Below are 26,898 nucleotides of genomic sequence, written 5' to 3' on the forward strand. Positions count from 1 at the left end.
CCCACTAATGCCACCGTGTGCCAGGAGGGGAAACCACTGTTCCAGACCCATTGCCCCACCAGCCCTCCTGCCCCAGCCCAGCATTTTGGGACACTTGGGGAGATGCCTGCTCCTCCCTTTCCCACTCCCACCTAGGGACTTTCTTCCCTCTCCCCTCCTTGCTCTTCTCCTCCCAAGGGCTGTCTTACAGGTAGTGTCTTGGCAAAGGCAAATTTGAAACCCAAACACAGAAAGGAGGTTGAAACACAGTATTATTGTACAGAGAGTCAGAACACAAGTCACCAGTGCTTGGGAGCACTGCTTGGTTCCCCATTTAACACCACAAGAGATTCTCAGGACAGCACTCTGCTACACAGAGTGTGGCTGCACCCACAAACAACTGATACCAAGGTTTAAATACAGAAAATAAAACAGGGAGTCAGTGCACGGTGGCCCTTTTTCTGGACAACACAAAGAAACAAGCTCTGGCTCAACAAAACATCTACTATTTAGCTTACAGTGGTGCCCTGAAGCTCTGCACCATTGCACTTTGTTGTGCAGACACACAAGCAGCTCCTGCTTTCAGGGAGCTTGCAGTCTAACTAGCCAGTGCTGGGGGAAACTGAGGCAGGGGAAATGAAGTGCTTTCCTCAGTGCAGCAAAGCAGTGGGCTGGAAGCAGATTGGCTCTGTCCAGTAGAACCTAGAGCGTTGAGCACCCACCTGAACCATGGATCTAGATCTACTATAACAGAAACCAATCCCTTTAGCAAGAGGTGGCTCGAGCCTCCTGCACCAACTCCTGCAGAAAAAGGGAGCTTGCTGGGAACATGTCATACACAGTCAGTTAAAGGCTTTTTATTGGCCTCATTTGTTTTACCAAAGCAGTATTTCTAGTCTTAGCCCAATGGAAACAAACTTGCAGCCCACCTGAATGCAAAAGTTTGCCTTTGCCACTGGCATGCTCAATTTAATTTGAAAATTGCAGTGAGGCAAAGAACTGGGCTTAGAAAAAAGCTTCAATTTTCATTGATTTTGTGTTCCTTAACAACAAGGTACAAAAACGATGTACTTGTTCCTATGCTGGTCCTGGGCAGCTCCACCTCAGCTGTGAGAATGGACTAAGATCCAGGAAGGAGAGAATGGGAGCTTGAAGCCAAGCCAGTAAGAGCATGAGAAAGGGTTCTCCAGCAACCCTGGTTTCTGTTTTCCTTCCTCTAAGAAAGGGGGTTCTGGAGAATAAAACCAAGATCTTGCAACGCAAACTCCTGGGGTCTCTTCCCAACGCTTCACTGACTTCAGAGCACGTGCAACTGCACTGAGCTCATCTCCCTCTGCCCCAGCTCCTCCCATGTCATCACAAAGGAGATGTTGCTACTCCAGCATGTGAGCAAGGCTGCAGAACCACGGCTCTGAGGCCCCTGTGAAAGGAGGCACACTCCAAGCAGTTGCCTGCTACAACTGTAAATCATTGTGGCACCATCCCAGCTCAACATTGGCTCTCAACCTATGGTCCTCAGAGCTCCTCAGAGCCTGCCAGCAGAAATGGCAAATTATTTCCATCGGGACAAATTAATATGGAGTCATTCACATAATTGCACAGGTCAGGGTTAAAGGCAGGGATGCCAGGGCTTCCTGGCAGAGGGGAAATGAAAGCTTGTCCTTCCAATGTCACACTCAGTGACTGAAAGCAGTGTGCTAGGCCTTTGCCCTCGTGTGGAGCTGGCAGTGCAGTCTGCAGTCCATCTCTGAATGATTCTTTTCAGCAAACAGTCTCTTCATGATACCCCTAATCAATGCAGACTACAAACTTGGAGCTCGAAACCCATAAATTACTGAGGAAACAACACCAAGAAAGTACACCAAGAGCATCTAGGAAGTCACCAAGCACAAACAGGGATATGCAGCCTCATCCCAGGCTGATGGCTGCTTCTCCTACTGCCTTCTCCCCAGTCCTCAAGACAGATTATGTAGTAAATGGAAGTCGTAAGAAGAGGAACAGGAGCCTGGCAGTGCAGGACAGGGTGAAGAGGCTGCTCCAAGTGGATATTGTGCTTAAGTACATATGGGAGTGCTGCTTCCCAGCCTGCTGCTGGGAATTATTTGAGATAATCCCATTTGGAGCATACTCCAACCATTTACCTCATCTACTCTTAAGCTACTTGACACACATGCTCCCTCCTATTCCAAGCAGGTGGCAAGTCTACCATCTCAAAAGTGCTGAGAAACTGCTCTGATAAGTGATGCAAAACAACTTTGATTCATTACATTGGATTCTGCCTAGACTTGGGATGTCCTTAAGTGCTCCCTAAAAACATACCTGCTAATCCTTCCCTGTATTTTCACACAATACACACACCCAAACAGCAGCACATACTGCTGGGTGTCCAGTATGAAGCAGCTGCCTCTGGAAAGAGCAGAGTTTCTGCTTGCAGCACTGTGCATGCTGGAGTTACATCCCCTTCTCTCCAACCATGCCACAGAGTATCCAGCTCCAAGAACCAGCAGGCTACCTGAAATGCATCATTTGGTACTGTAACACAGACACTAGCTGTGATCCTGCACACTTCTACCTTCCAAGGTCACTCCTTTCCAGCACTTTAATCTGTAGACAACACAAGGGGCAGTGTCCCCTTGATTAGTGAAACCCAGTGCTGTTCAGTTCATATTTCTCCCAGGAAATAACACCAAAACAGGACAACAAGCCAGTCTGTTGGGGAATATTCTCCATGTCCACCTGCCCTGTCACAAACCTGACAGCTGGGCAATGTCAGCTTGCAAAATTCCTCAAGTCTTGGGTGATCCAGAAGAGCAGCTGTGAGGTGAACATGCCATGTAAGAAGCTTCCTAGAGCCCCCTGCACACAGCTGTTGCAGGAGCAGGCCTAGTGAACCAAAGCACAGGGACATGGAACCAACACCAGAGCTGAGGTGGTGATCTCAAGCCCATTGCTGTGGTCTGATTGTCCATGACATGCATCTTGTATTCCTCCTGGGCTCACTCCTCTTCCAGAGCTTGCTGTGACACGCACTTGTGCGGGAGCTCATTTACTTTCTCTCTGTCCCCTATGGGTCAGTTCCTTTTCTCCTGTGCCTTCCAGGTGACAGCCTCTGGGACTACAACATGACTTGGCAGGCAGAATACAAGATATTCTTCAACTCCAGCTAAGCTACCCTCCCTCTTCAGCCTGGGAACAGTTCTCTTTTCCAGGACCACAGTCTAATCTACTTGCATCCTACTGTTCAGGCAGCAAAAAATGCCAGAACAAGACCATATCAGAGCAATGGCAGGGAGAGGCAGCTTATCTTTGTCCCTAAGGCAGGACAGCAGCTCTAATTTCTACACTGCTTTCGACATCCCAGTTATTTGGACAGTGGAGATGGGTTCCTGGTGCTGACTTCAGGGCCATCACCCCATCTCCATGCTCCACTCTCTCCCCATCTTCCTTCTGGTAAGATGGATGGCGAATGACAGGCACAGGGCATGCTGCTTAGACAGCAGGGACAGCATTTGGTTCTCTCTTCACTTCTCCTGGAGAAACATCTATCAACAAGATCACATCAAGTCTCTGCATGCCAGTACCAGGTGAAGCCCGAGGCCACAAAAGCAGATCTTGTGCTGGCTGCCTTTAGATGTTAGAGATGTTCAGAAACATGGGGCAAGACAACAGGGCTTGTGGGCAGCCTACATATCCTCCTCAGACTGTCCAGCTCAGCAGCAGTGGGGCATCTTCAGTCCAGGCTCTCCATCAGGTCAGCAGAAGAACAGATGCTACATGGCAGAAGTCTTCAGCTCCTGACATTGGGTTTAATCCATCACCCAGCCCAACCAGAGAAGCCTGGAAGCAGCCTCATTTAGCACTGGCTGGACAAATTCTTTACAAGAAGCTCCCAGACATGTTCAGTAAACACTGAAAATCAAATCATCCCATGCCTGTGGCTGTTTCTCTCCTCCACTGCTGGCTACACCAGCCCTGGTTAATGTGCTGAAATGCCTGCTCTGTCCAGGCTACCAGAGGCAGACGGCACAACAGCTGTGGTCTGGAACTCATGGCTGGAGCCTTTCAGAACCAGGAACTCCAGCAGAATGTCCAGGAGGCAGAAAACCAGGTGCCTGAAATGGAGAGAAGATAAAGGTTAAGCTGGTCAGGACACAGTGGAGCTGGGAGATCAGCTCCAGACATGCAGAAGCCAAAGATCATGCAAGGAAGGAGCAATCTGCCTGCCAGCAGGGAAAAAACAAAAGATCTCATACCCTAGAAGAAATGCTTCAAGGGAAGGTTCAGGTTGTTTTCCACCCTCCAAACCAGTGGGTGTTTGAAGCTGCTAAGCAGCACAGAAAAAAATGCAACCCCTGGAAGGAGGTGGCACATGGATTTCTCTGCAGTTAATCACAAAAACGTTTGTTTCCAAATGCAATGTGATGGGTAAACAGAAAACCACTATCTACACATGGATACAGCTCCCTAAGCTCTTCTAAAAACAACAACCTAAACCAGTATTGGGTCTTCTTTCCTCTGACAGTCCCCTGACATCCACAAACTAAGCAGACCCAACATAATTAACAAGACTGGCTCAATAAACTCCAGCCAGACTGAGGTCCTAGACATGCACCTCCATAATAAGCAAGCCAGATGCCCTTTGATAGTCTAAGTCCAGGAAAATCAGCCAGAAATGTTCTGTCCCCAGAAGCTGGCAGCATGAAGCTCATGGTGAAACCCTGAGCATAGCTTGCAGGCCCCCTCACACAAGTTTATCAGGGTAAAGAGACTATAATCCAGACCATAAGCCACATACCTGTTGATCACAGGCTGGCCCAGCGACTCCAGTACCAGATTCCAGCTCATCTGGCATTTACTCGTGCCAAGGATTTCTTGGATCACATCTGTCAGAGGCAAAGCTTTAGCAAATGCACATTTCCATGGTAATAAAATAGGATCAAGTCTTCTGCTGGTGGGTCCTAAATCAGAGTTTGTGATGGTGCTGTGAGCCTGAATCAGCTCATGCCCAAAATGATGACATAAGAAAGCAGCTAGGGACAGGACTGAATGCCAGGAGAGCATTCCAGCCTGGAAGGGCAAATACTGGTAGGACTTCTTCATCCCCAAAGGATAGGAAGGGCCCCTTACTCTGCAGATGGGAGTTAAAAGTTCAAACTGCACTCACAGGGATTAGGCAGCAGCTGCTTTAATGTCAAAGGTCCCTGTGTCAGACTTTGAGAGGGAAATCCAGTGCAGCTGGGCTCATCATTTGAGGACAGTGGAAAAGCCACTTTGGAGAGTGAGAAGCCAAAGGCTTTGCCTTAAGACTCTCATCAGCACTGGGACTCTCTGGCAGCAGGTGGGAGCACAGTGTGGCACTGGCCTTCCTGAGCCCTACCTTGTTGGAGGTGGCTCAGCAGGAGCTTCACCAGCAGCACTAAGCACAGAGTATGGGGCCAGGCTGCACCTGGAAGTCACCAGCACACCCCACACTTTCTCTGAGCTGTGCTGCTTCCCAAACACTTATTCAAACTATCTAGAACTGGGAAACCGTGTTTTTTGCTTGCAGGAAAACACTGAAACCTCAAAGGTCATGAGTGTTTCCCAGTGCCTTGGCACAAGCAGGCTCCATCTCAGTGTTTAACCACATTTCCAGAGATGCCAATGTACTGCAGGGCTCCCCAGCCTATCATGATCCTATTATAGAAACACAGACTGGTTTGGCTTGGAAGGGACCTCAAAGATCATCTAGATCCAAGCCCCCACATGGGCAGGGACACCTCCCACCAGCCCAGGTTGCTCCAAGCCCCATCCAACCTGCCCTTCAACACTGCCAGGGATGGGGCAGCCACAGCTTCCCTGGGCAACCTGGGCCAGGGTCTCACCACCCTCACAGCCAAGAATTTCTTCCTAATATCTAATCTGAATCTCCCCTCCTCCAGTTTTAATCCATTCTCCCTTGTCCTCTCCCTCCCTGCCCTTGTCCCAAGTCCCTCCCCAGCTTTCTTGGAGCCCCTTCAGGCACTGGAAGGTGCTCTAAGGTCTCCCTGGAGCCTTCTCTTCTCCAGGCTGAACACCCCAACTCTCCCAGCCTGTCTCCAGAGCAGAGCTGCTCCAGCCCTTGGATCATCTCCGTGGCCTCCTCTGATCTCACTCTAGGAGCTCTATGTCCAGCCTCCCACAGTGCTCCTCTCTCATGGGCAGCTGACACATCTCTGGGGCACACTTACTAGGCAAGATCCCCATCAGGCTCTGCAGGGCCTGCTCTGCTGCTGCTTTCTTCTGTTCCTCTGTCCTGGCTGGTTTAGGCACTGCTGGTAAAACTCCTCCAGGCCAAATGGATTCCTGCAGCAACTGGAGGTACTGGACCCAACGCTGGGTGCAGGTCAGATTAACCACCTGGACTTCCAGCCACCTGTGGGCACAAGGAGAGAGAAAGATGAGGAAAAGTCAGGCTTGGTACCAGCTTGGGAGTTTTCTGCCCATCAGAGGCCTTGGAGGGGGATGTCAGCTTGCTGGGTAAGTTAAAGCACAGTTTCCAAGTCTATACTTTAAACATTTTCACAAGGATTATTTAGCTGAGTTTCCCCATACACCAGAAATAGATGTATGTTCCCTACCCTATAGGCAGAAACACACCTGTAAAGTCACAGGGGGAAAATCAAAAGCCATGAAAAGCTCCATCCCTTTCGCTCTCCACAGGAAACCAGATGAGTAACTGGTCCCTAAAGGGAGCAGAGCTAAGGGACAGGACTGGCCTTAACCTCCTAACTTATGTCCATGAACAAGCTGAGACAGAGTTGAAAACCTCCAAAACTGGTGTTTAAACTCCAAAATAACCACAGTGTCTGACTGGAAGGACATGAGCGTGTCTGGTGACCAGTCCTCCTCTCACCGTCCCTCTTCTACCAAAACAGTCAAGGGTGTCTTGTCCAGAGACCAAAAAACATGGTCCCAGGATGGCAAGGCACAAACAACCTGCTGCTTTGCCCTCCTCTCACCCCCCTGCTTCCCTGCTGTCTTGCCCTGCTCCGTCCACTGGCGGCAAGCAATGAAATCATCACTGCTCCCATCCAACCCCCGTGCTGCACAGCTATTAAAAGGAAAGTTTGGTACCTGCCAACAAAACTGCTGGTCAGCCCTCCTGCTGGGCCAAGACTATGTCCTTTAAACAGCAATAAGCTGCAGGAATGCTGATCCACAGAGGGCTCGGAGGAATTTGCAGCCTGCACGGGAGAGATGTGTCCACACCACCCAAGTGCTGGCCAGGGAAAGTTTCTAAATCAATCGTGCAGACCTTCTTGCCCAGACAAAAATCACTTCCCTGTGTGACAGCAAAAGCCACAGCTGTCAGTCAAAACCAGCCACTGCCTGAAAATCTTTCCCCCTAGAATAAGGAGAGGCCAGTGGACAAAGCCCTAATGCCACCAAGGTCAACAGGAGGGTCCCCATCAACTTAGCAAGACCAGGTCTTGGCAGTGCAGCACTGATGGTGACCACCTGCTGCCACCATCTTCATCAGCAGGAGGCTCTGGAGGAAGGAGTGGAGCGTCAACACAGGGATGGGGTTGGGAGAAGCCTTGTGATTTTGCCAGTCCTTCAAGAGTCCCCGAGGAGAGGAGTCCACAGGCAGGGCCAGGAGACCCCGTTCCTCTTGGCAGCTGGCATTCGTGCTTGCAATTCCGTCACCACTACGCCCCGGCAGCTCACAGTACATCCAAGAGCTTGGGCCCTGCCAAGGCAAACTTTATTTAACCTGCGCTCTGCCAGACTGTCTGCATTCTTCCCAGGCGAGGCACTCGGGCCAAGGGCTGTCTTTCCACACACAACCAGGACAAGGCGAGTGGAGAGTTGGGAACAGGAACACCCCAAGGTAGCCAGGGGGTAAGGAACGGCAGGTAGCCATCATCAGGAGCCTGGGCTCCAACATGGTGGTCCCTTCTTCAGGACAAAACAAGGTGCCTAGCTGCAGGTCTTTAAGGATGCACACCCAGGAAAGACCAGCTGCAAAAGGAAAGAGCATTAAAAACCTGAAAATAGGCTTTGTTGCAGCAGCAAGGCCTGTAATGGCTCACGGCAAGGTCTTACAGGACCATGGGCAATGCTCCTGGTGATCCCACCAACTGGAAATGGGGAGACCTAGCCCTTACACTAAGCCTCACCAAGGACCCTGAGCACTGATGTTGATACAATATAATGCCAGAGGTCCAAAGTAGCTTCTACCTCTCACGAAGGACAAAATGTCACAGCACAGTCATGCCTGGGAAAAGGCTTTGTTTGAAATACAATTGCTCAAAAGGGTTCTTATCTCCAGCCATCAGTAGAGTTTAACACCCTGGATCACGTTAAACCCTCCAGCCATCCCTGACCAAATTAAAGTGTTAAAACTGTGGCTCCTCTGGGGGCAAGAGCTTTGATTAACACGGTTTTTCATTAACATGTTTTCCTATACAACCTGCTTTCCTGATTGAGAAAACATTTAACAAGCAACAGAAGTTCTGAGACTTGGGGACAGAGTTGTAAACAGTACAACCCTGCATCTAGGGAAATAGGATTGAATGTTGACTTGAAATTGATCTCAGCAAGTCACCATCCTTTAAAAGGCTGCAGAAAGCAAAGAACAAGATTTCTTTTTCTTAGGAATGTTCCTAAAATAGCAAAAAATTCAAACAAATAGTGGGCAGCTGAACTTAAAGAAGACAGGACACGTTTCCAGACAGCTCAAGAGCGGGCTGAGAACTGACAAATGCTGAGAGGCCCCACACAACCAACCTGCCATTCCTGGCTCCTTTATTCCCACAAAGCCTCCAGAACCTGGCAATGACCTAGAAGTACCACCTATCAACCTGATCACAAGTGCATGCACTGTGATTCTGTAAGTGATGACAGGTCTTAGTTCCCACAACAGCAAACCACAGTTGATGGATTCTATTTTTTTTCCACTTATTCTGGCAGCTCATTGCCTTCCTCTTTGGGAAGCAAAGGGAAGGATCTGAGGCCAGCTCCATTGGTGTTGTCCCATCTGCACCTCCATGCGAGCTCTCCAGAGGAAACCAACTTGCCACATCATGTGGTGCTCAGACAGAAGCATACTCACTGCTAGGAAAGGGTGAAGAGACACCCAAACTTAGAGCATACAAAAAAAAGGAAATAAAAAGGAAAGGGAATAAGAAAGAAGAAAGTGGAACCACAGCTGGGTGCAAATGGAAGGAAAACTAAAGTCACTGTGCTCTGGGTTTCCTTTTGCTAGTCTATCAGCGTGGGGACTTTTCCCAAAAGCACTGGGAAGAGAGGAATTGTCAAGACTGGTTCCTCTGGCTCAGCATCCACCTTGAGAGAGCAGCTGATGCTCTCAGATACTCTGAAAGAAAACACCAAAACAGAGTAACCTGCATTTTCCTCCCTACTCTCAACCTGCACCTGTCGAAGTCCCCACCAACACTCTCTTTGGGGGATGCTGCTGCATTTGCACAACACACAGGGACATGCACAAGCAACAGTTCTGGTGAGGAGCAAAGCAACTCCTCAGCTCTCAAGTGTAGTTGCAAGTCATGGAAGTCACACCAAACTTCACTGAAAAACCCTACCTGAGTAAACTCCAGCTTTTGATAGATCATAGAAGGGTTAAGCTTGGAAGGAACCTTTTAAGATCATCATTCATGGCAAATTGACCTTTTGATCAAGCAGACTTGCTGCACCAGGATCAGGACCAACAGCTCCCACTTCTCACACAGGAACGCCAAGTATGTGCTGGTCCAAAGCTGACCTTCACCAGCAGATCCCAGATGATTTTTTTTGTCCTATTAAAGGACTGAGCATTTGAGATCCATGTGCCACACCAAAAGCACACAGATGTCTTCTCCCAGGTAGAAATAAATCCGACAAGAAACACAAATAGAACTATCCTTCCTTTTTTTGGATGGCTGATGAGTTACTATTTCCATTCTGCTATTTCATGAAGAAATAGCCTTAATAAGAAAGAAAGAAAAACAAACCCATCACTGATCCTTCTCCTTACACATCAGCTGAAACCATAAATAGATAGAAAATTACCTCCTGGGCTCAGACGTTCAAATGCTTTGATAACACCCAATGAAAAGAGACAGACTGCAAAGGCTACGAAGTTCTGGACGTTAGTCTGGAGGTGCATAACTTGCCCATGCTGTAAGGGTCCTCTCTTTGAAATAGCTGCTGATGGAGGAATGAAATGGCTGCTAAAAAAGAGCTGATTTAATGCCCTGGCTCAAGCTGGAACGCCAAGGTCAGCTGAAGGGGCACATGAAGATAGGAAAGGCAGAAATGACCTGGGAATGAGAAACAAGGCCTGGAGAGTATATACCTCAGCCCTTCTCTGGCACCTAGAAGGAACAAGGGCTGCTAAGATGGAGCAGCCTATGGTAAAGACAGATGAGGGGTCAGAAACCAGCAAAACTCCGTGTCTTGACTGGTTTTACCTGGCTCCTGGGAGCTGGATGCTCTCACTTAAGTGGACTACTCAGGGGGTTCACCTGCAGAGAGCTCAGCTCATGAAGTAAAGGCTGGACTGGTTGGATTTGCTTAGTCTAGGAAATAAAGATGGACCAGAAATGGACAAAAAGACACAGTACTATCCTAACTTCCAGACAGCTGCTAGAACCTCTGCTTTTCTTGTCCATCAAGGTTAGGATAAGAACTGCTAAGTTCACCTCAACTGAGGAAGAGGTGAGTTAAACATGCTGATTTTAGTTAAAATCTGAAACAAGAGGTTTGTGATTCCCCCAAAACCTGGGGATGTTAAGGATTTAGACCAACACAAACTGGAGCTCACACTAGGAAGAAGACAAAGACAAGAATTCCTCTACTAGTCTGCTCTAGCTTATAAATACAAACAGCTTTATAAATACTTGAGCTGTACATAACAGTAGCAGGTCCAGCACAACATCTACTGCTTTCAACCCCAGCAGAAGCCTCCATTTCCCTGTGGTCAGTTAACACAGCATGAATAACCAGAAGCCCAAATAAGACCCACGAGACCAAGGTAGTGAAAAGGACTGAAGAAAAAAGCAACATCTGGAAATGCACAAGGCCTTCAAGCATCTGACTTATGAAATCAAGAAAGGCTGGTACTTACATCACCAGACCATCCCACCCTTTGCAGCACTTATTTCCCAAATGCCTCCCAGAATTGGGCCTCAAACCACAAGAATATCCTTAACTCAAGGGCTCGGAAGGAGCAACAGTTCAATGCTTTGAAGGTAAAACTTTTCTGAGCAAAGCTTGGAAAACCAAAGAAACAGCTGCAGAGTGCAGTGTGAACAATGAAAAAACACAAACGGAGGGTTTCTGCCCCCAGGTTGGGCTTTTAGCACCTGCTACTTGAGTCCAGGTCCACCTTCTGCAGCCACCAGCAGAAACACATGCTGCTGGTTGCTGACACACTCAGCTCAAACACCTTCAGAGCAAACCCACACTTCTCCAGACCATCAGTAAACCCTTCACAGAGGAAGGAAACAGGAAAGAAAAAAAAAGCCCTCCATGAATCAAAAATTACCAAGTATCCTGCGACCTTTTAAACTTCTGGCCAAAGACAGACACTCAAAAAGTAAACTATCCTTCTTGCCTTACTGGAAATATTCCTCTCCTGCTGCCCTATAAAACATTTACAGTTGTATCTGTGATGAACAATACGTCCTGTACCCCTGCCTGAGCACATGGTAATGAAGTGTTTGACCAGCAAGGCAGCAGCTCTGAGGCCAAGTGCCTTTCCCTTGAACAGTGTCTGCCAGCCCCACACCTTCCAGGCACAACTCCACTGAGGGCAGTTGCACCAAAAGAAGAAACAAATCAAGCTGCAAGGAGCTCACACTGGTGGCATTTGCAACCAAGGTGCCTTGATTAGATTTATCAGTGCCTTCACAGTATAGGGTGAGATTTTTCTACCTGCTTGACACAGCTAGAGATGTGGAGCTGGCAGAAGCCCTGCAAGAAGTGGGTATGCAGGACTGTGGGGCAGAGAGGAGGAAAAACAGATCATTCCCTACTACCTGTAGGCATGAAACCCCATCTCAGTGTTGGGATTTGGGGCTCTGGGCAGCTCTGTGTGCCATCTCCTCCAACATACACCTGCTGCAAAAAGAAATCATGTAAAGGCACGGGGCTCCAACTCCCATGGCTTCTCCTCCCAGTGAATTAACCAAACTGCTGGTTTTTGCTTTTCTCCAGTTCAATCTCCCTGCAGTGTCACGGGGCTCAGAAAAGGGGAAGAAAGAAACATGATTAAAAAAAAAAAAAAATTGTCCCAAAAGCCCCTTGATTTTTAACAAAGCGTCTTGGCTTTTGATAACATCTCCATCAAGTATTTATTGAGCCAATTAAGCTCTCAGCCATACCCCAGGGAGAGGACAGGCTGTCTCAGCCAGGTCCTGCTCAGAGCAGATTGCTTCATTAGCCCACTTCAGAATCAAAATACATAAAAAACCATTAACCCTCCACAAGCCAGGGAAAACTCAAACCAACAAGGAGACATTATTTCCTCTCAATCCTTTTCTTCTTTGTCCGTTCTATTTGAAATAGGAAGTTGTTGATTTTTTTAATGTCTGGAAAAAAGGCTGGCACATATCTATTTACTGAAACGGAATGACAAGAAAAAGAGAGATGCAGTTAAAATACTGTTGCAATTGTTATCAAAAGCACAGAGTGCTTGCTTCACTCCAGTGGCTGTTTTTGGAAGAATGCTGCTTCTAGAAGAGGAAAAAAAAAATTTGTTTGGGACAGATATTCAAGGCTGGATCCAAAATTTCCAGGTGTTTGGAGACAACTGAATCGAGGCTTGTTTCCAAGCTGATTTTTATTTACTTTACATACACACGAAGACACACACAATCCTGAGGATCACATTTACTGACATACCACAGGCCCATGATTTCTGCTGCTCCTTGCAGCTACAATACAAACAGCCAAATCCAGAGACAAGGAGGAAGATGTCATAAGGTTGGTTCTCCTATCTACAAACGCTGTGGCTAGCTTTTAGGCTGGGGTGCACACTGGTACCACCACAGGAGACAGGACCTTTGCTGCCACATACCTGGGGCTGCCAGCACAGCCCCCTTGATGTGCAGTTATAAAGGTTCTTAGTAACCCAAATCAACTCCCCCAAATAACAAGCCAGAACAGTGAATGGGTTTAGCTGCTCCAGCTGTACTGACATTCCAGTTTTGGCAGCTCATTTCTGCCAGCAAAACTCAGAGGTGCTGCCCAAGCCCATAGTGGGAAGCTACCTGCCAGTTACAAAGCCAAAGGAAAGTGGGAGCAGCCACGCTAGGAACAGCTTTAGCATAAACCTTTCTGCCTGATCCTGGAGCCTGAAGAGAAGGAGTCAACCTGTGGCTTTAATGTCTTTTTCAGGGATAAAGCAGGGAGGGCACAGGGAGCCCCCACAGCAAACACCTGCCCATGCCCAGCCATGTCCTACCCCAGGGTACCCCCTATACAGGGTGACACACATACAGCCCAGCTTTGCACCAACCCCTCGGTGCAACTTGCCACACAGATGAGGTCTGGATCACCCTCTCACTGCTGGACATGGCCCCTGTGAGGCTCTCCAGATGGCCTGGGCTGGGCAGAATTGCTTGCCACGGGCAGCATGTTTCCAGCACGCCCAGGGCTGCAGGTGCTTGGCTGCCTGAGCAGGCAGGTTTACTCAGGGACATTTAAGAGGGTCAGGCAACACTACATGCCAGTGGCACTTTCAAGTCAAGAGGACCAAGGAGGGTGCCAAGGGTCTCTGTTTTTGCCAGTTCTGTTGGCACAGAGATCAAGGAAGAAAGAAGAGTAAAACCAGAAAAAAACGTGTAGTAAGCAAGTCCCTGAAGCTGTGAGCTCCTTGACTTACAGCAGCAGTTGCACAAGTGTCCACAACACCTGGGCTGACACCAACAGGCTCCAGGCACAGAGCCCAGACCTCAAGATGACAGCAAGAAGGTGAGAGCAGCCTGGGGTTGTGCACGGGGGTAACCCCCAACAGCAGCCCACCCAAACCCATCTTGTGCCAGGATCAGGCACTGTGCCATATCCCTGCTGAAGGAAGAAGTTTTTGCAGCACTCTTTGGACCAGCACAGATGTCCAGACTGCTGAAGGACCCCAAGCTTGGCTGCAAGGATCCTTTGCTACCACACTGAATTGACAGCTCAGATTTGTCAATCACAAGCCACAGATTTTGGTCTGAAGTTCTCACTGATTGGCCTGGAAGCTGAGTGATACCCTAGTAGGAAGGCTGATGAAACCAGCCACACTGCTGAACCTTTACCCCTCAACACACACAATGAAGCAGGGATGAGAGGCACTGGCTTCTTTCATGTGAAAGTAACAACACTTGGCAAGATCTAGCACCTCAAATCAAAGACAACTCCTTGCTGCTACAGCCTTCCTAGGCTCCATTTTAGAGTACCTATTCCAAACCTGTCCTGGGTACTGCCCAAATGCCCTTTCTCTTCTCTACTCCCACCCCAGGGCTCAGTGCCCCTCACTGCAACACTCAAGAGACAAGCTCTAGGCAAGACCACTGCCCATGACTCCACTCAGGGGTGGATCTGAGCTCAGACAGACTTTCCTTTTCCATGCTAGTTAATCAGTGGCTGAAACCCTAGAAGAACCAGGTCAAGAGAGGAAACCCTAACATAGAAAACAAGCTTAAGCCAGCCAGACTTGCAAAGGGAACCAGATCTAGAAGAACTTAAATCACTCTCTTAGAAGTCTGATGGTCACCTGTAATCAGTCCCAGAGCATCTCTGGCTCTCCACCTTCATATCACACAGGCTGGAACATCACCTCCCCAAATCCACCTGTTTTGCCAAGAAATAACATGACAGGGGACAAAGCCTGGAGGAGCACCAGGGTGACCCAAAGCGCACAGCAAACCAAGCTGTCCTGAGCTCCAGGGCAAGACAAGGATGCTTTGCATTTATTTTAACTCGTGCTCAGTGGAACATGACACCATCAAAGCTGCCTGGGTAGGTCCACACACTCCTTTATATACACACGGACGCTTCCGAGGCAGGGCTCTGTGCCCCAGCCCTGCTCAGGTTACACGGTGCAGACAGCCAGGGTGCTCTGCCCTCTGCTCCGTGGTTTGCACTGCCATGGCTTTCTGGTGTGGTGCATGGCAAGGTTGTAGGAAAAGCATACAGATCTGGGTCTGCATCTAAAGTCCTCCCAGGTCCATCCCTGGGATCCCAGCAGTCTGCTGGGGTTTGGTGGGGAAGCAGAACTGGCCCTGGGAGAACCCCAGCAGCAGCTGAAAGGCACAGCAGCTCTCGCCTTGGCTCCAAAGCTGCCCCCAGCCCACTGTGGCACTGGCAGACCCCTGACCTAGTGACCATCGTGACACTGGGGCCAGACCAAGTACAGGGCACAGGGTCACAGCCATGGCATGGTTCACATGCTTGCTGTGTATTTTTAACTCTACTTTGACTCACAAGGCTCTAAAAAGCACACAGATGCTCCAACTGCTGTTTAGTTCTTCCACCAAACACCCCCAGAGCCCAGAACAGCCCCATCTTCCATTCCTCTCTGCAAACAGGTCCCTGTTACAGCCTCCCCATTAAAGGGAGATGAGCATTTCCAGCCCGTGGGAGGGAAGCAGGAGCCGGACAGAGGAGGGGCGCGGAGCCGGAGCAGGGCTGTGGGTTTGTTTACAGGCACAGACCCAGCATGTGGGGAGTCTGCTGGAAGCTCTCCTTAGCCCCAGGGTCGTCCCTGCTCCCAGCAAGTCTCCTGGCCCCTCTGCCTCCTCTTTTGGCTCCAAAAAAGGATGTCTCCCTGTTACATAATGGGATGAGCACTGCACAGATGCAGCTTGCACACAGGGCCTCCTTTTTACTTAACAATACCTTTTTCGGGCATACAGCCTTCCTCTCCCTGGCTGCCATTAAACTGACAGTCAGGGGAGATGAATAGTGCCTGGCTCCAGCTATTTCAGCTATGGAGAAGAGGGGAAAGAGGAGTGTGGTGGGATGCTCAGTGCGGAGAACAGCAAACAGAGCTGGTTAGGGAAGGTCTCATAATCATCAACAGCACAGTCACAGCTCTCAGTGTCACCTGTGATGCTGTGGGCATCACAAGGGATAAATCCCCCCCCCTCCAAAGAAGAGGGGTATTAGGCTCTCCAGAGAAGCTGGAACTTGTTCTTGGGGTTTTTCTCTTGATTCTTTTGCTCTGGGATGAGGCACACTCAGTGCAGAGAGGCAGCAATGCCCACCAAGGCAGCTGCGAGAAGGCTGCAGGAGCAGCATGCTCCTCGCCACATGCAAGCTAGAAGAGGAGTATTCAGCAGCAACCCCTTTCCTAACACCCAAAACACTGCTAGGACATCTCCTTCCCACCATCCTCCATCTAACCCAGCCACTGACAGGAACCTCATCTCATGGAGGGATGAGTCCTACTCATACTTTGTGACCAGCAATGGTTAGAGACAGGATGTGTGCCCAGCTGCTGCTCTGTATTTGTTGGCCTGGTCTCAGAGGTGGAAAGAATGATACCTTGAACAGCACATGCTCCCAGAACAGCTTCTGGTATGTTCTCCACTTGTACAGGGTACTCAGATGCAGTGCCACCCAGAATTCCCGTGCCCGGGCTGTACCAGGTCTGGCTGAGCAGCAATCAAGTTGCAAATACGGAAATGGAAGAGAAATGCCACCAAATCCATGCAGTGTCCCTGGACAGGCAACTGGCAGCAGGTCTGACCTACAGACTTCTTGATCTGCTGGAACAGCAGTGGCCAGTTGGGCCAGCCATGAGTACAAGTCTCAGCCACCCTTCTGTGTGGCTCAGGGGCAGGGTGCAACGGCAAGCCAGCACAGAGCCCCCTGTTCCCAGCTCTCCTGTACTGCAGGGCATTTACATGCCTTGTCTGGAATACCTGTCCCAGGCATTGTCTGCACTCTGCTCTCACACCAGGTCACAGCTTTCAAACCAGGCAGACACAACTGCTCTCAGAGTCCTGCTCAGCCCCAGCCCTTCACACGGGGTCCAGGGTCACTAAAAATCTGCCACCTTTGATTCAAGACAGGAGAACCTCCACCCTAACACTCCTCCCCTTCAGGAGACCTAAGTGCTGTCCCAAGCATGGCTTTCAGGGTTGGGATGGTAGCTAGAGCAGCAGAAATAGGGGAGGAAAGTGCCGCCCGCAGCAATCCGTAAGCATCATCATCCTCCTGGCAACAGTGGGTTCATATTATGCACTTTCTTCTCCTGTCCCCTTTACCAGACCTGCAGATAACTGACTGTCCCAGAAAAAGAGTCAAAAATGGGGATTTCAGCACAGGCATTTACAGAGCCAGGGATACAGCTGGAAAAGTTGTACTTGCTTCCGCCCTGATCAGAACACCAAGGAGTCACAGGACTTCCCAACACCAGCTCCAGCCACAGGTTCACCAACAGCAAATGTGGGCTCACCCAGAGCTGTCCAAGCAGAACAGTTACAAACACATTCACCCTCATGCTGCTTCACTAGCACAACTTGCAGAGCTCCACCTCCCAGCACCAGGCACGTGGTGTGTGTGTGACAGATTCTCTAGTGGAAAATACCAATGCCACGTGCTGGTGCTGCAGGCTCCCCGGGTGACCAGGACACAGCTTATTAGGAGGTGATGACGTGCCTGTTCAAGATCTCATACCTCCGTGCTTACACACAAGGACTGGGTTCCAGCTCATTCCCCGAGAGACCAGAGCCCATTTTGGAGAAATGGGAGCAACACCCACCTCATCCTACCCAAGGAAACAGACTTGGGAGTGATGGCCAGCAGCCCCTGACCTCAAAGCACTTTGGCAGCCTCTGCTGAGGGCATCTTAAATTACCAGCCTGGTTACAATGTGCTGCCCTGCCCATTCTGACACTGGCTTTGAATGCCTGCAAGAAGAAATGGCACAGGAGTAGGAACAGCATTGCTCTGAGATTCCCCCTAGCCAAAGTCCTTCCAGGAAGGCTCCCTTTCACTCTAAAGGACCATACCCTCAGCTAGTGACAGCCATCAACCTACACAAGAAAACAGAAATGCTCTGTTTGTTTGTCCTGGCCTACTGCCTTACCACACATAGGCACTGGCCCCAGAAAAGCTTGGCAAGTATATACCAGCTGGAAAGAAAGCCTGTGGGTCACTGCCCAAAGCACAGGCTCCACTGGCCCACCACAGATCAGAGAAGGGGGCATCAGTGAGAGCAAAGGCCCTGGGAAGCCACACTCTGAGCTGTTGCTTGACAGTCACTGTTCCCTATATGTTTATTATCCTTTTGCAGAAAGAAGATGACCCTGGGCAGCATGAGACCAGGAGGCCAGCAGAGATGCCACATGTAGGTAAACATCTTTGCAGAACCTTGTTGTTTGATGTGACAGAAAGCAGTTATCTGCATTCAGGCAAGAGCCCTGTTTTAGACTTCAATTATAAAGGCAATGCCACCTCAGAGCTGTGAAGCTGTTTGCTGAGACCTTACCTTTGAATGAGGGTCCCAAAGAGCAGGTGGAAAACCTTCTGGATGCTCTCTGTGCACAGCCAGCTCCAGTGATCCATCATCAGAAGACGAAGCACATCCAGGGCCAGATCAGCCAAAGCTGTCTCAGAGTCTGTCAGCAGGAAAAGAAGGGTGAGATGAAGAAGCCAACTCAGCACCTAAACAGACCTGGTGGATAGCATCATCTGAAGCTCACTCTTTTTCCCAACAGCTGCTTGACACTATTCTCCCCACCCTAACACCTTATACCACAGGCAGATGACCTGTTGCAGCACAGCCAGTCAGAGGAGCCTGGCCTCATCACTCTCTTATTTGCACTTTCATCCAAGCAGCCCCAACCTCCCTACCAGAATGTGGCTGCTCTGAGTGCCCAGAGTTAAGATCTTTCTCAGTTAAGCCAAGGGATTATCAAACCCTAGTCCACACACAGGGATGACAGCCTGCCCAAAACAGGTGAGAAAGAAGGCAGTGACTGTAGCCAGGAGAAAGGCACATTGCTGACAACTATTTTCCTAGTCTTCAACACTATCCCCTCTTCCGACGTGCAGCTTTCCAGGCTCAAGACGCTGCTCGGTGTCTGCAGGCTGCCATCGTGTGGCAGGTCCAAGTCTCAGCAGGAAGATGGATGAACCACGTCTGGATAAACCAGATGCATCAATAAAACCAAAAACCCACACACATGCCTACATATCCCTGGAGAGACAGACCCGGGACAGCAGAACCTCTCTCTGATGCTCAGGAGGATGAAAAAAACCTACAACAAACACATTCTGCTTGCTAGAGAAGTACTTTTAGGTTGCTTGACCCCAAAGCATCATAGGTGTTGGGCAGAACAAGCTCATTAATGTACCACAAACCTATCCTGACCTTTCCCAATGCCTGGTCTTTCAACCACGCTGCCTACAGAGCCATAGAAGCTGTTCACACAGGATTTACTGCCAGAGATGAAGGAGAGGGATTCTAGATACCAGTGCATCTCCTTCCCTCCTCCTCCTCTCCCTGCTACACACAAGCTGGGCTAATTAACTCCAGGCCATCTCACTTGGCAAAGGCAGGGCACGAGTGCATCTGGCAGCTCTTGCTCTCGGGCATGCACAAGTCACTCCTCGCTTGCTTTGCCCTTGGAGACTTGACTTCCCTCTGCTCCTCAGCCCTGGAGCAGGCTGCTCAGCTTCACCATAACCTCATGTGAAGAGTGTGGTCAGCACGCTCTGTTTGTTCCTGTTGCATCCAAGTCCTCTTCCTCAGAGATCTGCTGGCCAACGTCTTCCCAGAAGTCACTCAGTGAGCAAACAGGGACACTGGTTGCCTTTCTAACCAGCTGCTCCCCAGACACTCATTCCTCTCACCCTGCCAGACCAGCCTGCCCCTATCTCAGCTCTGAAACATCACAGGCCTGCAAGCATTTGACATCATTTATGTTAAATTTCCTCAAGAGTTCAGCTAATTTGGCCTGCCTGTATCTCTTATGTTTTGTGCAAAGCACTGGCCTCTCATTCCAGACGTGCTCCCCAGCAGCCCCAAAACAACCATGGGTGTGTTCTCAAAGACTACAGGCAAGGCTGGTAGCACAGGCTGGGTTTCAGAATACCAGACCCATCCTGTCACAAGCACATGCTTTCAGTCAGAGCTTGCCAAACTTGAACCACTGGAGTGAAATTTTTGCAAAGTTCCAGCTGATACAGTTCAGCTATTCCAAGAAAAGCAAGATTAGAGAACATATTTTTGTTTGCAGGACAATCTTGTAACCAGTCTGAGAGGCCATAGCACCCCTGTGCTTCAGAGCTTCGTAATCAGAAAGGGAACATCATCCCTTGAACTGGGATTGCAGATTTGCAATTTCCACCAAGTCTATCCAAACTTAACCAAATCTCAAAAGGTCTTTTTATAGTGCATGGACATATCAAGGCTAACTTGAGACTACCAAGAAACCATAATTTGGCCATTTTTCAGTTTCTAAGAGTTTGATTTTGTAATATTGGCAGTTTAATTAGTGTGTCTTTAAGAAACTTATTTCTACGGTCACTATACCAAGTACACTAAAGCGAAGATCCACAGTGACAACTGAGTCAAGACCAGGTTGGATGGGGCTCTGAGCAACCAGGTCTAGTGGGAGGTGTCCCTGTCCACGCAGTGGGGTTGGATCTAGATGATCTTGAAGGTCCCTTCCAATCCAAAACCATCCTCTAGTTCTATTATTCCACCAGCAATAAAGACCAGAGAAATCACCTACCAGGACTGGAAAAACTCAGTTTGCCTTCCCTTTTACCAAGGTACAACAGGCAGGAGAGTAGGTCTTCACACTGAAGACCTTGCAAGCTGTGCCTGCAGATGCTGCTGGAGCTGTTGCAGCACCAAGGGAGAGAGGCTGGAGCACTAATGGAGGGACTGAGCTCACCAGAGTCTGTGTCTGGATGCATGCTCTGCTCCGATGTACTCAGACCATCTATATCCTCCTGCATGGAGCCTTCCTTAACTTCTCTGCCTCCCTCGCCTTCAGGAGCTTTGCTGGGGATTGTCTCCAGCAGCTTCTCCTGCTTCTGGATGAAGGACTCCATAGCAGCCAGTGAGAGGGTGCCAGAGACCTACAAAAGCACATATATTAGTACCCCAGCAACGAGCTGCAGAGTTGAAGCAATACACCAGGTCTCCGTGGCCCAGCCAGCCTCCCACCACCTGGTTTGCACCTTACTCTGTCCTACAGCACAACCAGGGCTGCTTATTGCCTCTCAGCAAAGGCCTGGCATGTGGAAACAAGGCTGCAGCAGCCACAGCCCTCATCCATATGGATTATTCCAAGCCAGCACCCAAACACGGCAATGATTAGGATCATGAAAGGATTGCAAGAGATTTGAACTTACAGAGCTGCCCTCCCGGACAGAGTACACAATTCTGTCGTGTGCTTCACTCACACTCAGCACTGGAGTGATTTTGCTGGAGGAGAACCTCAGCCTGGACCTGAAGAGAAGAGACAGGGCACAGTCAGGGTTTTCTCCACAACCTGTCAGCACTGAGTTTCTCAGCCTCAGACAAGAACCTGGGACTAACTCTTTTTGTTCTGTGTCCAGTCCAAGCGAAGTCATCACATTGGACTTAGTGGTACAAAAAAGCAAATGCCCCCAGGACAACTGGCAATAAAACAACACAACAAAAGCATTAAAGTGTTTTTCCTCAAGCCAAGGCCTTCCAACAAAGCCTCTGCAACTACAACAGACAAATGCCTAGTTCCTGCATAGAATCATCATAGAATCATAGAATGGTTTGGGTTGGAAGGGACCTCCCACCAGCCCAGGTTGCTCAGAGCCCCATCCAACCTGCCCTTCAACACTGCCAGGGATGGGGCAGCCACAGCTTCCCTGGGCAACCTGGGCCAGGCTCTCACCACCCTCACACTCCAGAATTCCCTCCTCATGTCTCACCTCAATCTCCCTCTTCCAGTTTTCCTCCATTCCCCTTTGTCCTCTCCCTCCCTGCCCTTGTCCCAAGCCCCTCCCCAGCTTTTCTGGAGCCCCTTCAGGCACTGGAAGGTGCTCTAAGGTCTCCCTGGAGCCTTCTCTTCTCCAGGCTGAACACCCCAACTCTCCCAGCCTGTCTCCAGAGCAGAGCTGCTCCAGCCCTTGAATCATCTTCATGGCCTCCTCTTGACCGTCTCCAGGAGCTCCATGTCCTTCTCATGTTGCAGTGACTCACCACATAGATAGGTCATGCACATGTTTCAGGTTAAAAAGCCCTCACTTGTTCGCCTTCTTTCCATCTGTCTGAGATTTTCCATCCACTTCAGACTCGCTGAGTTCCTCTGTGGGGCTCTGGGGCTCTGACCTGGGAAACGCTGTCTTCAAGGTGTCCACAATGGCATTGACAACAATCTGCAAAAGCCAGCAGTGCCATTGATTATTGAATATATTCTTGAATACAAGAGTTTTCAGACTTGTGCTCTGTTTTCTACTAAAAACCCCAGGCTCTTTGACATGGGCTCTGACTCTTCCCAGCTTTATGGCTTTCTGGGCAAGCTGAAGCCAGCTACACAGAAAGCACTAGAGTTTTTTGGCTGCTACTGCAGTAGCCATGTATGTAGACATGGAAGCCCAAGAAATTTAAGTGCAGTCAAAAGTGGTTCAGATAACCAGTTTCCCACTTGCCTACCTTGTCTATCCTGGAGACAACAAAGGGCTTCTTGACAAAGGCGATCCTGGCGTCGGTGTTGAGGGCGAGGAACTCCTGCACCTCCTCACTGTTAGCAATCTCAGGGACTGCACACAATTGCTGCAGGGAAAGGTGTAGCTTTAGGGCTGCCTTGAGTCACTTTCCCACCCCAATCATCTAAAGTGCAGCTGGAAGAGATCTGCCGTGCTCCACTGTCAGCACAGGGCTGGCCTGAGAACTGCTTTCTAGCCCACAGGGGCACACGAGCAAGTATCTCACCTTTAAGAAAGATTCTAGCAGACTTTTTCTGGCTTCCACTTTATCACTATCCATGTTTCCAAATGGGAGTTCAGGGAACAGTTTCTTTGGGCCTTTGATATCTACAAAGGACACAAACCCATTAGCAAGCTTGAGAAAACTGCAACAGTTGTATTAAAATCTTAATGCTCTCACTTTTATGTTTATCTACCACTACACATCAGCCCAGGACAATACACCCCTCACACCAGGGGGGATGAATCAGACCTTAAACCCCTATGGAACTTGTACCCTCTGTGCCTTTATTGTTAGAAAAGCAAGAACTTCAAATTTAGCACAAAGACTCTAGATCACTCAAACAGCCCAAAAATTAAACAATGGTTTTTCCAATCAAAACCTCAGATCTGTCAAAACCAAAGGATTATGTAGGAACGTGATAAGTTTCATAAAGCAGAAGCATTAAAAAAGTTTCCCTTCAATATAGATTACTCTGCTTTCTTACATGCAAACAAGACCCCTGCAGATACCAGTGTTTCTGTTCACTCAGGTGCAGAACTACAAAAGCAAGTGCTGTGATCTGAAGAGCAACAAGGATGTTTGGAAACACTGTGATTTACTGCCAAAAGAAATCAAGTTCTCCCCCTAACCAGCTCTGCAGAGAACAAGGACACAGCCATCAGAAACAGCCAGACAGGGCAGGATAACCTGAGCGAAGAGGAGCATGGGCTGGGGTGAGGAAGAGGATTTTCTCAGGAAGTTAATGCAGGCACTGACTTTTCAGGAACTTGCGGAGCTCCGGCTTCTCCTCCAGCCTGGTCTGGAGGTTGAGGAACTCCCGGTACCGGCGGTTCACGGTGTGATAGGCCATTTGCTGAAGGCTGCCTGTGCTCTCCCCCTCTAGGGCTGTTTCATACTGAAAAGGAAGGCAACAGTCAATCATCTTTACTGACCCCAAAACAATCCTGATGGGCTGTGGTCCCTGTTAGCCTCATAGTCCCCAGACCCCACAGAGGTCCCAACCAGCAATTCCTCTGACTGACCCTTCCCGAGGAACAAGGGCTGCACAGCATGTGAATCCCTCACAAGGAAGGGAATGGTGAAAAGGGGATGCAAAAGATTCAACCAGCCCCACACAACCCTTGGCCAAGAATGGGAATGCTTACTCCACACCCAAAGGGCTACAGGGAAAACGCTGTGCCCAATATTCCCCTGCTGCCACGCAGAATTGGTCGTTGAGCCACACACAGCAGAAATCCTCATCTGCAACCCCCAGCCTGTGCTTCCCTGGCAGGGCAGGGATCCTGGAAAAGGGGTGACCACCAGGGGAGCCTTTACCTTAACAGTGTAGAGGGTGTAGGGGTGGAAGCCAGTCCCACTGTGCTCTCGGGCAGTGATGGTCCCAGTTATCCGCAGGTTCTGGATGACAACTGGCCCGTCAGGGCTGCTGAGGGGCTCAAAGCTGAAGCTGTTGATAGAAGCTGTTGGGGAGGATGTGAGCAGGGGCAAAGTCTGGCCTGGGTCTGGAGGACTTTGTGGTGGGCCCTCTGCTGCCCCCAGATCTTTCCCCAAGCTGGAGGGCCTCTGTGAAGAGGACTTTCTGAGAACAGCTGGGCTTTCATCTTCCTTCTCAACTGCAGGTTCAATCTGGATGTCAGGGCAGGAGCTCAGGGCAGCAGCAGAGGTGGGAAGCAGGACAGCATCCGAGCTGGTGGCAATGCCCTCCTCCAGGTCCCCCACACCATCCTCCAAAGTGGCTGGTCCCTCCAGCACAGTGGAGGTGTCCTGGACCAGTTCACTGAGGAACTCCCCCACAGGTGACGGTGCCAGCAGGTCTGTGTCCTGGCCTGCATCAGGTGCAGGGGACTCCAGCTCCAAGCCCTCACAGGGGAAGAGAGAGCCCAGGGCCCGTGGGCGGAGGAAGGGCTCCTCTGGGTGGCACAGTCTGCCTGCCAGCTCCTCTCCCTCCTCCCCAGCAGCCCTTGCCTCTCGCCCTGGCACATCCATGGCCCTTGGGGATGGAGGCAGCCTAGCAGGGGTGGCATCTGTCTGCACTGCAGAGGGCAAGACATCAGGCACCGGGGGCGCAGGGGGTGGCTCCTTTCCCCGTGTCTTTTTGGAGAAAGCCCCGATGAGCAGCAGGTTGATCCAATCAGGATCAGCCATCTTCTTGATGGCCGGCAGCAGCACGTTGCAGGCAACCAGCTCCACCACCATGAAGCGTCCCGTCCGCGTCTCCAGGTGGGGCTGTGGCACCAGCGCCCGCAGCAGCGTCTCCACAGCAGCCCGGGCGTAGCCCACCTCGGCTGCCGGGCTGCGGAGAGCAGGGTGCGGCCCTGCCAGCCGGCTGTACTCCTGCCACAGGCTCCGGCTGCCCCCTGCGTCACCCCTCAGGGTCTCACAGGCCTGCAGGTAGCTCTGCAAGTGATGGCCACAGAGCAGGAGGAGGCGCTGGGCCACAGCCTGGCGGTCCACTTGCCCCATCCGCCGCCTCAGCTCGGTGGCCAAGCCAGTCATGGCTTTCTCCACCTCAGCCTCAAAAGCGGGCTCGCTGCTGACAGTGCGGTACCAGGAGGCCACAAAGTCCCGCACCACCTTGTGGATGGTGCTGGTGATCTCCCTCTCCAGCCGGCCCTCAGCCTCAGGGCAGGGCGGCAGGGGCCGGAGGGAGCTCACAAACCGCTCCAGCCGCAGCCGCCGGCCGGGGGGGCTGAGGGCGCGGGGGCCCAGCCAGCCCCCCAGTGCCACCAGGGCCCCACAGAGCAGCCCCAACACCCGCAGGTCCAGCAGCAGCTGCAGGGCCAGCAGCCAGCCCAGAGCAGCCGCCAGTGCCCACAGCGCCCGGTGGGTCCCTGACGGCCCCGGGGCTGGCATGGTGGGGCTGGGGGAGCTGCCCTGGGGCTACACCGGCTGCTGCCTCGATGGCTGCCACAGCCCGGCAGCCAGCATGGCTGGACAAGAGGTTTGTCAGGGCTCAACCGAGCAGGCTTTTCACCAGGCACTGGGGCTCACCAGGGCGCAACTGACCAGGGCCCTCAGCAGGCACCTGGGGCTCACCAGGGCCCTCAGCAGGCACCTGGGGCTCACCAGGGCCCAAAACACGAAGCTTCTTCACCGGGCACGAGGGCCCAACAGCGGGCTCCGTCACCGGGCAGCAGTGCACAACACACCGAGCTTTTTCCCTGGGCACCGCGGCCCAACCGGCAGGGCTCCTCACCAGGCCCTGGGGCTCATCAGGGTCCAACCCACCAGGGCCCTTCACCGGGGGCTCAACTCACCGGGCACTAGGCCTCATCACAGCCCAACCGACCCAAGCCCTTCCCCACGCACCGGGCGTTCCACCCGACGGCGCTCCTCACTAGAAACCAACGCTCACACCCTCTGCGGGTCCCTAAGCTCACCCCCAAACCGTCTACGGAGCCACCACCCGCCCCGCTCTCACCGCCCGCGGCCGCTCCGGCCTCCCCGGGCCCCGCCGCCATTTCCGGCCTCACCCCCGCGTCCGGCGCGCCGCCCCGCAGTGGGACAGCGCCCCCTGGCGGGCGGGAGGTCCGGGCGTTGCCAGGCAACGGCCCCCCGGGCGGGCAGGGCGGGACAGCGCCCCCTGGCGGGCGGGAGGTCCGGGCGTTGCCAGGCAACGGCCCCCCGGGCGGGCGCGGCCTGGGCGGCCGCAGAGGGAGAAGGAACCGGCAGGAATAACCCCCCTGGAGCCGGGAGGGGTCAGCAGATGGGAATCGGCTGGGCAGAGAAGGAGCTGGAGTTGCGGTGGGCACACTGAGGTCGCCGGGCGGTGTGCGGGGTCAGTGCCGGGGCCTGGGGAGCGTGGTCAGGAGGTGGAGGGAGGCGGTTCTCCCTGGTCTGCCTCGTGTGAGGCCACGTGTGTCTGGGTCTGGGCTTCCCAGGTGGAAACAGGCAACACTAGTGGAGGGAGCCCAGTGGAGAGCTACACAGAATCATCACAGAATCACAGGGGTTGGAAGGGACCTGGAAAGATCCCCCAGCCCAACCCCCCTGCCAGAGCAGGGTCACCCAGAGCACATCACACAGGAACGTGTCCA

At 51.2% G+C, this 26,898-nt stretch overlaps 1 protein-coding gene across 2 annotated transcripts; it reads right to left on the minus strand.

Annotated features, from left to right (window-relative positions):
• Positions 1-233: 233 nt before the first annotated feature.
• On the minus strand, positions 234-26,321 carry SNX19 (sorting nexin 19). Of its 2 annotated transcripts, XM_051638334.1 has the most exons (12): positions 25,917-26,321; positions 24,179-25,886; positions 23,618-23,756; positions 22,865-22,965; positions 22,586-22,705; positions 22,178-22,308; positions 21,304-21,400; positions 20,841-21,027; positions 18,425-18,554; positions 6,189-6,373; positions 4,775-4,862; positions 234-4,091 (listed from the first exon to the last, which is right to left on the minus strand). In XM_051638334.1, the coding sequence occupies exons 2-12, from the start codon at positions 25,712-25,714 to the stop codon at positions 3,956-3,958; spliced, it is 2,850 nt and encodes a 949-aa protein (XP_051494294.1). In that variant the 5' UTR covers positions 25,715-25,886; positions 25,917-26,321; the 3' UTR covers positions 234-3,955. The 2 variants fall into 2 exon arrangements, with proteins under 2 accessions (XP_051494294.1, XP_051494293.1); XM_051638333.1 differs by having other exon boundaries at positions 24,179-26,321.
• Between the last annotated feature and the right edge of the window lie 577 nt (positions 26,322-26,898).

The sequence above is a fragment of the Apus apus genome, chromosome 22, assembly GCF_020740795.1.
Source record: "Apus apus isolate bApuApu2 chromosome 22, bApuApu2.pri.cur, whole genome shotgun sequence".
Lineage (NCBI taxonomy): Eukaryota > Metazoa > Chordata > Aves > Apodiformes > Apodidae > Apus > Apus apus.